Source organism: Trichosurus vulpecula, chromosome X (assembly GCF_011100635.1).
Source record: "Trichosurus vulpecula isolate mTriVul1 chromosome X, mTriVul1.pri, whole genome shotgun sequence".
In the NCBI taxonomy this organism is placed as follows: domain Eukaryota; kingdom Metazoa; phylum Chordata; class Mammalia; order Diprotodontia; family Phalangeridae; genus Trichosurus; species Trichosurus vulpecula.
The window spans coordinates 26,328,524-26,340,744 of record NC_050582.1 but is presented as its reverse complement, the minus strand read 5'-3'; the positions used below and the strand labels follow the sequence as shown (position 1 = coordinate 26,340,744).

General features: G+C 42.3%; 1 protein-coding gene across 1 annotated transcript; it reads right to left on the bottom strand.

Moving 5' to 3' along the window:
• Window positions 1-232: 232 nt before the first annotated feature.
• Window positions 233-11,312, bottom strand: LOC118832858 (survival of motor neuron-related-splicing factor 30-like). Its single transcript, XM_036740233.1, is given in 3 exon segments — window positions 233-361; window positions 364-1,102; window positions 11,225-11,312. Coding segments are annotated over 2 exon segments (717 nt in total). The 5' UTR covers window positions 1,037-1,102; window positions 11,225-11,312; the 3' UTR covers window positions 233-317.
• Window positions 11,313-12,221: the final 909 nt, after the last annotated feature.

Genomic DNA, 12,221 nt, shown 5'->3' with positions numbered 1-12,221 from the left:
TCAGGTGGAAAAGTTGGTCATCTGGAAAGTGAAGGCTTCAACTAAGTGCCATATTCAGGTAGTGTCAGCCTAGCAAAGTTCTATTAGGGTACAAACTCTGGATTATATCAAATGCTGGTAGAAATGAAGAAAATCAGCCAAGGAGCAAGCAGTAATCAAAAGCAATTTCTTCAAGTTTTGTCCAGTTGTTTGAAAGCAGATAACAATGATAAATATCTCTTCCTTTGTAGCTAACAAATAATTTGCCTTTAGAAAAATATGGCACTAGAAAGGGAAGCGCAGACCCCTACACAGAACAATTCAACCTGCATCTCTGGTTACGTAGGCATCAAATGGCGGATTTTGTATTTTGACTCATCTCTGTCATGGGTTTATCTGTAATGCCACATGTTCCGATCTCCACCTTACCATTTATGGTCTTGGCAGAAGCAAAGACGCTCTTCTTGACCTGGCCTTTTTTGTTCTTCAAGAAGGCCTTGTTGTGGAATTGTTGCCATTTGTCCTTCTGAGCCTCACTTTGCTGATCCATTTCCTTGGCTCGCTGAGCTTTTTTCCAGGCTTTCTTCCTCTTATATTCTCGTTGCCGAGCTAGCTTTTCTTTCTTTGCCTTGGCCTCACTGTCAGCCTCCTCTAACTTCACTTCTTTCTCCATGGGCTTCAGGGTCAGCAGAGATGTGACTTCCACATTGCCATAGCCAGCAAACAAGATGGCTGCAGTCTCATTCTCTTCATCAATCTCTTCAATCACGGCTTTGTAATAACGGCCATCTTTACTCCAGATGGCCATGCAGTCATCCCCCACTTTCCAGGAGGTATGGAGCTGATCGCAGACATGATTGTCACCATCGGTGCCTCTCAGGGATGATGAAGGTTGGGCGTGGGAAGAAAGAAGCTGTTTGGTCAGCTCTATCGCTTGTTGCAGATCTTTTTTCAATTTAAGCAAGTCTTCATTTTCTTGATTTTGATATAAGGCTGCCTCGACTTGCTGAAGCTGAGTCTTGGAGTTAATCAACTGTTGTACTAGTTCTTCACACATTATGTGCTACCAAGATGGTGGCCCTTGCTCTCTCTTCACAGATGCAATGACAACTCTAACTGGGACCTTAGAAGAGAAAAGAGTCAGTCAGTGAGTTGGGAAGGAAAGCAAAACTCCACTAGGAAGCCTCTCACAGTTGAGTTTCAACTGACTCTTCCAAACTTGTTGCCCACTACTCCCCTTTATGTGCTGCATGTTCTAGCCCAGATGGCTTATCTGCTGTTTTATGAACTCAGCCATCCCATCTCTTCCTCTATGTCTCTGCATACGCAGTCACCCATGCTTAGAACACACATCTTCCTCCCTGGGGTCTCCTGGACTCCCTAGCTAACTTTGAGGCTCAACTCAAGTGGCATCTCCTACAGGAAGCCTTTCTATATTCCCAAATTAGTAATGATCAATTAAGTATGTATAGAGTACCTGCATTGAGCCATGCATTGAGAATACAAAGACAAAAGTGAAACAGCCTCAGTCTTTGAGGACCTTACATGCACGCATAAAGGTACCTAGAAAATAAATATATGCTATGTATGGGAGTTGAGCATTAGCAGCTGGGGATCAGGAAAGACTTCATGCAGAAGATGGAAGTAGAGCTGAGCTTGAAAGGAAACCAGGGATTTCAAGGGGTGGAGGTGAGGAGAGAGTGCATCCCAGGCAAGGGAGATGAGCAGTCTAGAGATGCAGAGGGGTAACGATGCATGGAAGGGACAGTAAGAAGACTAGTTAGGCTATACCATGGAGTATGAAGAAGAGTGATAAACAAAAAGGCTAGAAGGGTAAGTTGGGGCTAGGTTGTAAAAGGCTGCAAATAATAGGGAGCCACTGGGGCTTACTGAATAAGGTAATGATATGGTAAGACCTGGGCTTCAGGAAACTCACTCAGGCGGCTGGAGTGTGGAATGGAGTGGGGAGAGGCTTGAGGAAGGGAGACCAATTAGGAGGCTATTGCAGTGGTCCAGTTGAGAGGTGATGAGGACTTAGGCCAAGGTTGGGGCTATGTTAGTAGTGAGGATACAGGGGTAAGAAATGTTATGGAGAAAGAAACTGGAAGATTTAGCAACTAATTGTCTATGTTGGGTGAGTGAGAATGAGGAGTTAAGGATGACACCTAGTTTGTAGACCTGGAAGACTTAGAAGGACAGTGGAAGTTTGGAAGAGGTCAAGATAAGCAGTTTTGGCTAGGATATATTGAGTTTGAGATGTCTAGAGGACAGTCATCTTGAAACTAGAGCTCAGGGGAGAAACTGGGGTTGGATAGAGATATGGAAGTCATATGCATAGAGATCATAATTAAGCCCATGGGTTTAATCATGAGTATGAGATCACCAAGGAAGAGAGTATGGAGAGAAAAGGGAAGAGGATCCTGGACACAGCCTTGGGGGACACTCACACTTAGGGAGCAGGATATGGAAAGAAATCTAGCAAAGGAGACTGAGAAGCAAGTTGGAAGACAGGTAGAAGGAGAATAAGGAGAAAGAAGTATCCTGAAAACCTACAGGGAAGAGAGTATCCAAGAGAAGAGGATAGTCAACAGTATTAAAGGCTTTGGATTGGTCAAGAAAAATGAAAACTGAGAGAAGGGTGTTGACTTTGGCAATTCAAAGATCAATGTTAACTTTGGAGAGAGTAATTGGTAGTACTCTCTCCATTCTCAAATGACTATGTATATTGTCACCTGTGTACATGTTATTTCCATCAAAGAGAATGTAAGCTCCTTGAGGACAGGGACACTTTCATTTTTGTCTTGTTATCTCCATTGCCTGGCACTGTATACATGTCTGTAGGATTAGACTGGAAGGTTTTTCTCTTCCACAGATTTGTTTCCTCAACTATAACTCATTGGGGTGGGACAGGATGGTCCCTTTGTTCTCTGACATGTTTTGATCCCAAGTCTCTTCCCTGCTCTGGGCCTCAGTTTCCTCTTTTTAAACTAATAGGGTTTCACTAGATAGTACCTAAGGCCTCTTTCAGCTGTAATGCCTTTTGTTTCTAATTTCTTTCCCTTCTCTGGGCCCCAGTCTTTCCCCTCTAGAACATGTTAGGACTGGAGTTGATGGATCCCTTTCTAGTCTTAAGATCCTGGGATTATAGGTTCATTCCCCTCTCGAGGCTTTAATTTGCAAATGTGTAACATGAGAGCTTTGGACAGGATAAGATGTTTTTCAGCTTTAATAACCTATGATCTGAAGTCCCTTCACCTCTCTAAGTCTCAGTTTCATTCTTCATACTATGAGGGTGTTGAACTAAGCAGCTTTTTAGATTCCTGTTGCTGCTGAAATCTTGCAATCATAAATCCCTTGTCCTCATAAGGCACTGGTCTCCCCATCTATACTATGACAGCTTTGGACTAGATGACCTCTAAGACCCCTTCATTCACTGACATCCTTTGATCCTAAGTTTCTTTTCCTCTTTGGGTCTCAGTTTCCACTTTTTAATATAAGGGAATTGGACAAGATGGTATCCTTCCAGCTGTGACTTTTTTGACCCTTACATGCCTTTTGCTTTAGGGGGCACAATTTCTCCTTTGAAAACATGAGAGGGTTAGATGAGGTGGTCTCTGCCATTTGTGAAATCCTATGGTCCTAAGACTATTGCCGTCACTGGACCTCACTCCTGTTCTCTGAAACAGAAGGCTCTGGACCAAATGATTTTTTAATTTATTTTTTTATTTTTAGTTTGCAACACTCAGTTCCACAAGTTTTTGACTTACAAATTTTCTCCCCCTCCCCACCAAGAGAGCATGTAATCCAATATAGGTCCTACATATACCTTCACATTAAACTTATTTACACAATAGTCAAGTTGTAAAGAAGAATTATAACCAATGGAATAAACCACGAGAAAGAAGACAGAAAACCAAAAAAGAAGAAAAAAAAGAGCAAATACTTTGCCTCAATCTGTATTCAGACTCCACAATTCTTTCTCTGGATGTGGATAGCTTTTTCCATCATGAGTCTTTTGGAGTTGTCTTAGAACCTTGTATAGCTAAGAAGAGCCAAGTCTATCAAAGTTAGTCCTTACAGACACTGTGTGTCTGTAATCATGTATAATGTTCTCCTGATTCTGCTCCCCTCAGTCAGCAGCAGAGCACGTAAGTCTTTCCAGGTTATTATGAAGTCTGTCTGCTCCTCATTTCTTATAGAACAATAGTATTCCATTACATTCATATACTATAATTTGTTTAGCCATTCCCCAATTGATAGGCATCCCCTCGATTTCCAATTCTTTTCCACCACAAGAATAGCTGCTATAAATATTTTTGTACATACAGTGGACCAAATGATTGTTAAGATCTCTTCTAGTCCTAACATCTTGTGATCTAAAGTCTCTTGCATTCACTTGTCATCAGTTTCCAAATCTGTAATATGAAGGTTTTCGATAAAGTGGTCTCTAAGACCCCTTCCATATCTGACATCCTTTGACCCTAAGTCCCTCCCACTCTGTGGGCCTCAGTTCCCATTGGTGACAGAAAGTGATTAACTAGATAGCTTTGGAGTTGGTGAGAGGGTGCCTAGAGACCACTGGTTTCCTAGGCCTTTTTGTTTATTTTAACTTATATTTTTGTCAATGGCTCTTTCTTACATAGGGGAGTTGGGTTCGAACTTCAGCTCTGTTACTATCTGTATGACCTCAGATGAGCCCTTTCCTCTCCCTGGGTCTTAGTTTTGTCATCTGTAGGATGAGAGTGTGGACTAGATGGTCTCTGAGACACCTTCCAGTTCCAGACCTGCATCCTCTGATGCTAGGATCACAATATGTGAAAGCTGGAGAAACCCTAGTGAGACCAGTCAGTCCAGATCTTTCCTGAGGCCCAGACAAGAGAAATCATTTAGGATTACAGTTTATCAGCCCTACAGGAACCTTAAACCTAAACAAGTACAGCTCTCTCAGGTTACAGAGGGAAAACAACCAGAGAGAGAGAACAGGTGCTTAGGATCACAGAATATCAGAGCTGACAGTCTGAAAGACCATGGGATCAAATTGCCTCATGTTCCAGAGGAAGAAACTGGGACATAAGATTACAGAATGTCACAGCTAGAAGTGACGCTAGAGTTAATCTACCACCAGCTACTCATGTTACTTAGGGGGAAGCTGAGACCCAGAGAGGAAAACAGACACAAGATTACAGGATGTCACATCTGGAAATGATGCTAGAGATAATCTACTGCCAGCTGCTCATGTTACTGAGGGGAAACTGAGGCCCAGAGAGGAAAGAGGATTTAAGATCATGGCATGGCAGGTAAAGGCTATGAGACCTTAAAGATCAGCTAGTTCAATCCCCTCATATTACAATGGGGGAAACAAATCCAGGGGAGGAAGAGACTTTGGATCCAAGGATGGCAGAGCAGATTAAGAGATCAAATCCAAATCGTATGCAGTAGGTGAATGAAGCCCAGGGTGAGGAAGTGGCTAGTTAGTTCTGGTATCTTGTGATTCTCAGCCAAAATCTTAATGTTACAGATTTGGAAATTGATGACCAGTAAGTTCAAGGGACAGAGAGGGAAAGGGGCCTGGGATCATGGGATGGCAGAGAATGAAGTGGCCTTAAAGACAGGTTAGTCTAACCCTTCATGTTACAGAGGGGAGAAAATGTAGCACAAAGAAGGGGAAACTATTTGGGATGATAAGATTTTAAGGCTGAAAAGGACTCAATCACAAATAAGAACAACCACCTCATTTTACTGGAGGGAAAACTGAGGCCCAGAGTGGTGAAGGAATTAAGGATGACAAGCTATCTGAGATGGATATTGTCTAAAAGAACAGCTACTCCAAATCCTCAAGCCATAGAAAGGGAGACAGAATCTCAGAGTGGGTAATTGGGATTTAGGATTACAAGGTGTTGAACCAGGAAGGAAGCTGAAAGGCCTTCTAATTCTTAACCCTTTTTTTGGGTGTGTCCAGGATCCCTTTGGCAGGCCGGTGAGGCCTGTGGACCCCTTCTCAGCAAAATGCTTTTAAATGCATTAAATAAAATACATAAGATTACAAAGGAAGCCAATCATGTTGAAAGTCATCAGAAAACACACACACACACACACACACAAATTCACAAACCCTGGGTTAAGAACTGATCTAGTCCAATCCCCGAGGGCCCCTTCCCATGTTATCAAAGGGATAAATGAGGCACAAAAAGATGCAAAAAATTTAGAATGGCCGATCGCCTAGCCTGAAAGAGACCTTAATGATAAAGTAGTTCAACTCCCTCCTGTTACAAAGCATGGAAGTAAGGCCCACAGAGCTAATGAGGATTTATGATGATAGAACATCAGAACACAAAGGGTCCTGAGACTAATTCAGCCCCCTTATGTTACAGAGGGGGCAACTGGGATACTGAGAAGGGAAAGGATTTAGGATTGTGGTATTTTTGAGGTGAGAGAGTGCCTAGAGACTATTGATTTCCTAAGCCTCTTAGTTTATTTTAACATAAATGGACTACTATATTTTTTGGCAATGGCTCTTTCTGTGCTCATTGATTTATAGCAACTGATTTTTAAAATTAATATGACTTGTCTGTCTTCATGCATTTTGATCTGCATTGTTGGAGGGAAACGGATTGATGAAATCACTTGAGTATTGAGAAGAATTTTTTTATGTTTGTAGTTTTCCTAACATTGAATGACCCCTGTATTCATAGTATAAATTCCACTTGGGCATAGTGAGTAATTTCTTGAAATATTTTACTGTTGTCCTGGCAAGTACTTCATTCAATATTCCTACATTGATATCTGTCAGTGATATAATAGTAATAATAACAAATAATAATTAAATGATTAGTACTCCTGGCCGTAGGTTCCCTCTGAATACCATGAGGGGTCTGGACTAAATAATTTACTAAGTTCCTTTCCTGTTCTGAAATTCTGTGATGCTATCTTTTTAATCTTTTCTTCTTTTTTGCTCAGTTTCCCTCTTTGTAACAAAATGGAATTAGACTAGGTGGCCTCTAACATCTCTCCTTGCTCTGATATCCCATGATCCTAAGTCCTTTTCCTTGTCAAGGCTTTGGTTTTCCTCTCTGTAATGTGAACTATCTAGACTAGTTAGTTAGCAAAGCTTCCCCTCTGCTTTCCTCAGTTACTTAACCTGTAACATGAGAGGCTTGGACTAGCTGTTCTCTAAAGCTTCTTCCTGCCCTTACATCTTGCAATCCTAGTCCCATCTCCCTGGGCCTCAAACACTCTCCCTAGTGACATAAAGATGTTTGACTATTTCACTTTATACTAAAGGAAAAAAAAAACCTATAAGATCAACAAATTGTTCCCAAACACAAAAGTGAAAATATTAAAAAAAAGGAGAAAGAATCAAAATTGAAGACAAACGGCTTATTTGAAAAGGTTAAAAAACCTAAGAGCTATTTTTTATAGACCAACAGTCAACCATTACCTAATTTGATAAAAAGAAAAAAAATTAACAAAATAAAAAAGGAAAAGGGGGAATTCACAACAAATGGAGGGGAAATAAAGAAGATTATCAGAACCTTTTAGACTTTATTATATGCCAATAAAACTGAAATTGAGAAGAACTAGATGAATATTTATAAAAATACCAAGTACCTAGATTAACAAAACAGGAAATCAAAAAATCTAAACAATATCATTTCAGAAAGAAAAAAAAACTGAGCAAACCAGAAATGAACTAACGGGAAAAAAATACTTGGGTCTAGATGGATTTAAAGGAGAATTCGATCCAAAATTTAAACATAAGCCCCTATTCTACATAAATTATTCTCCACACTAGAGAAAACATGGATACATCTTACCAAATTCTTTTTATGATGCAGTGGAATGATTCAGATGTCCTAATGTGTGCATGTGTGTGCATGTGTGTGTGAGAGACAAACAGAGAGAGAGAGAGACAGAGACAGAGAGAGAGACAGAGACAGACAGAGACAGAGAGGGAGACAAACAGAGAGAGAGAGAGAGAGAGAGAGAGAGAGACACAGAGAGAGAGAGAGAGAGCAGGAGGGAGAGAGGTAAAGGGTCTGTTGGGTTCTAGGACTTCTGTGATGGAATCCTGTACTCTTGTCTTCTTTTCCCTCTATTTTTCTCAACTTCACTCTTTCTAACACGTGCAGGTTGGAGCAGACTGAGTCTCCTTCTTGCTCTAAGAACCCGTGATTCCAAGTCCCTTCCATCTTTGATTAAATGGGATGAAATGTCTGTAAAGTGCTTTCAACTTTTACTCAATTTAGACATGCCAGCTAGTATTAGTCTCTGGGTTTCAGTTTTCCCCTCAGTATCACGGGCTTTTACAGACAACCAGGTAGCAAAGTGGTTGGGGTTCTGGCCTTGGAATTGGGAAGACCTGAGTTGAAATTCTGTTTCAGACATTTCCTAGTCTGGTGACTGGGGTAGGCCATTCAACCTTCCTATCACTTCTGTTTCCTCATCTGTAAAAGGGAAAGGAGGGCCGGAAGAAAATAAGAGGAAAAGGAATTCAAACATCTTAGGATGGCCTCTAAGGTCCCCAAGTCCTTGATCTTATGACCAACTGGTTCTCACTATCCTTTTTAGCTGTCAAATCTGTATGAATAAGACCTGTCTTCTTCAGGGTTTTCATTTTTGACATGAAAAGGTTAGACTAACTGCTCTCTGAAGTCCCACCCAGCTGTCCCATCCAGTGATCCTAAGTCTTTCCCCTCATTTATTAGCATGTTTCACTCTCTATAACACAAAGTATCTAGATGAGTTTGTCTCTCAAGGCCCTTTTGACTCTGGCAACCTATGATACTAAACAACTTCCCCTCTCTTTGCCTCAGTTTCTTCTTCTGTAACAGGCAGGGTTGGGCTATCTGGCCTCTAAGATTGTTCTTTCCTATGTTTGGGCCTTAGTCCCTCACCTCAAATTCCCATAGCAGGCTAATTACCCCTGTGAGTCGGTTTCAACTCTTGCACCCCCACTGTCTTGAGTTCTTTCCCCTTTCTATGTCTTAATTTCCACATTTGAAACAAGAAAAGGATGAACTAGAAGCCTGCTAGGCTCTTTTATGTCTGACATGTCTTATGCCTAAGACCCCTTCTCTGAGGTGATTTCTCCATGGTCACACACACACAGGATCCTAGATCTAGGGCTAGAAGAGCCCTTATGGATCATTACTTCCAACATTCTCATTTTACAGAGGAGATAACTGAGGCCCAGGGAGCAAGTGGCATTGTCTACAATTGTCTAAGCATGAGGGCTGAGGCAGGTTTAGAACCCATATCCCCTGACTCCACAGCTAGGGCTTTTTGCCCTGCACTTTGTGATTTCAAGTCCCTCTCCTTGTGTGGCCCTTATTTTTCCCCTCTGTAACATATGGCTCAGCTGGTTTCTAAGTCTCTGCCTTCTTTGGAAATTTTAAGATGCTTGAGGTATCTTTCCCCTTTTCTAAGTACGAATGCATTGGGCTAGGTAGTCACTATGGCTCCATCCTAAATCTTCTGCTGGGAAATGGTTAACAACTGATTTTCCAAAAAACCCAAACCAATCTAATGACCCCTACATACACAACACTTTTCAACTTAACATTTCTTCCATCACTTTCTTAGGTCTAGACAATCAACAGAAAAACAAATCAAGGCCCAATTGGTAGTGTTTGCCAATTTCCAAGGCATAAATGCTATCTCTGAGAACTGAACAGTTAAACCCTGTTCTGGCTCCAGCACACCCTTGGAGTTGAGGGTCTCTAAGACCACTTCTTGCCCTGCTCTCTTGCTACCTTAAGACCTTTCCTCCTGTGGGCCTCATTTCCATCTCTTTAACATGAGGACTTAGGACCAGATGGCCTCACATGGCTTTTGGTTCTAAAATCTGCCTGTTATCACAAGAAGGCTAGGTCATCAGCTCTCCAAGAGCCCTTTTAGTTCCCCCCTCATGCCTGCCTATGTTAGGTGGATTGACTAGTTCTCTAATGTCCTTCCCAGATGTGACATCCTGTGATCCCAAAGTCCTTTCCCCTGTCTGGGACTCAGTTTCCTTCCATGTAACACAAACTATCTAGACTAGCTGGTTTCTGAAGTCGCTTTCACCTGGGTCATCATCCTGAGTTTGAAAATTCCTTCTACGGATTCTGTGATGACTAACTTTGATAGACTTGGCTCTCCTCAGCAATACAAGGCTCAAAGACAGCCCCAAAGGTCTCATGATGGAAAGAGCTATCTACATCCAGAGAAAGAACTGTGGAGTCTGAATGCAGATTGAGGCAAACTATTTGCTCTCTTTTTTTTCTCTTCTCTTTTTGGTTTTGTTTCTTCTTTACAACTTGATTATTGTGTAAATAAGTTTAATGTGGAGGTATATATAGAATCTATATCAGACTACATGTCGTCTTGGGGGGAGGGGGGAGGGGAGGGAAGGGAAGAAAATTTGAAACTCAAGAACACGTAGAACTGAGTGTTGCAAACTAAAGATAAAAAAATCTAATTAAAAGAAAGAAAATTCCTTCTACGTGGTTTTGTAACATGATGGGGTTGGGACTTGCTAGTTTCTTTTCCATTTTTGTTTCCAACTTCTTGATAATCTTTGTTTTTCTGTTGCTTTCATATTCAAAGATATCTCTCCCCGCTGCTCTCCCCAGTAAACCATCCCCTTTGTAACAAAAACTGCACCAAGGGTTTAGAAAAAACATCTCAGCAAAACCACCCCAGCAGTGCATCACAACAACTAAGGCAGGCATTGTATCCAGTACACAACAGCTAGACTCCCTAGCCACTCTGGAAAGAAGGGAAGAAAGCACATTTTTCTCCACTCTCCTCCAGAGTCAAGCTTCTTAGTCATAATTACACGACTTCATACTCATAGGACCCTAATACTCTTTACAACTCTGGCAGCATACTTTCCTAGATCCCTTCTTTCCCTCTTCTGCTCCTCAGTCTCCACTTCCATAGTGTGGAGGAATTGGACAAAATGTCCTCTTCCTGTCGGGACATACTATAATCCTAAATCCCCTCACCTTTCAGGGCCTCAGTTGCCCCCACCATAACATTAAGACATGAGACTAACTTGCATCTATGGCTCTTGGCAGCCCTTATAACCTGTCATCCCAAGTCTCTTCCCCGTTCTGGGCATCAGCTTCCCTCTCTGTAACTTTAGCTGTCTGGGCTAGCTGGTCTTGAAGTCCCTTTTTGCTGGGACTTCCTTGGAAGCTAAGTCCCTTTGCAATTTTACTTTTTAAATAAAATACTCAAGGTAACAGACTTTTGTCCAACTTACGTGAGAAGAAGGCACAGGCTCCCAGGTGCATGGAGCAGCAGGCACAGCATCCAAGCAGGTCTGCTATTAAGAGTTCAGTGCTGGGTCTGCAGAAGGTAGCAGGGTCAGAAAGGTAAAGGCTCACTGCTTAATCTCCTCTTATTGCCACCTGCCTCACCGTACCTCTTCCTCCCAGCTCCTCTCTGAGGGGCTCAGGCTTCTGGCACAGGCTGATTGGCTTCTTACATCTGATGTCACAGACTGGGAGCTGCTACATATTGGTTAATATAAACGGCGTACAAGCATGGGGGCTGGTACATACCAGAGAACTTGGTGTGGGGGGTGAGAACCAGGAAGAAGGGGTACACCCAGTGTCTAGGGCTGAGACAGCCTCCTGAGGGGCCCCTTTGACCCATGTGGGGCTCATGGGGTACAGAGGCCTCCAGATTTTGGAGGGGGAGCTTTCCCATTTCTGGTTTAAGGGTTACAAAGCATTTTTAATACATCAGTCATATGCCAAAGCAAGTGCCAACATGGTTATTCCCATTTCACAGATGAGAAAACTAAAACTCAGACAGGTTAAGCAACTGACCCATGGTCACACAGCTGCTTAGCTAGAAAATGTCTGAATCCAGCCACTCATCTTCTGACTTCATTTCCAGGGCTCTTTCTTCTAGACCACTCCTAGCTTTACCTACCGAGTATTTCAAGCTACACTGGCTCGAAAACTTCAAGGAAGATTGCCTCCCTACTGGGACAAGCCCAGTGCCTTCAACTAATGGAGTCATGGGGATGATCACCTCTTCAGCCATGTTCCCTCTGCCTCTTCTGCCCAGCAACCTAAGATTCGATTAGCTTTCTTGGCTGCACCGGGCTAAGTGCTGGGGATACAAAGAAAGGAAAACAGTCACTGCTCTCAAGGAGCTCACTGTCTGACGGGGGTCCCAACATGTGAACAACTATATACAAATAAGCTTTTGTTGTTTCAGTCGTGTCTGACTCTCCATGACCCCGTTTG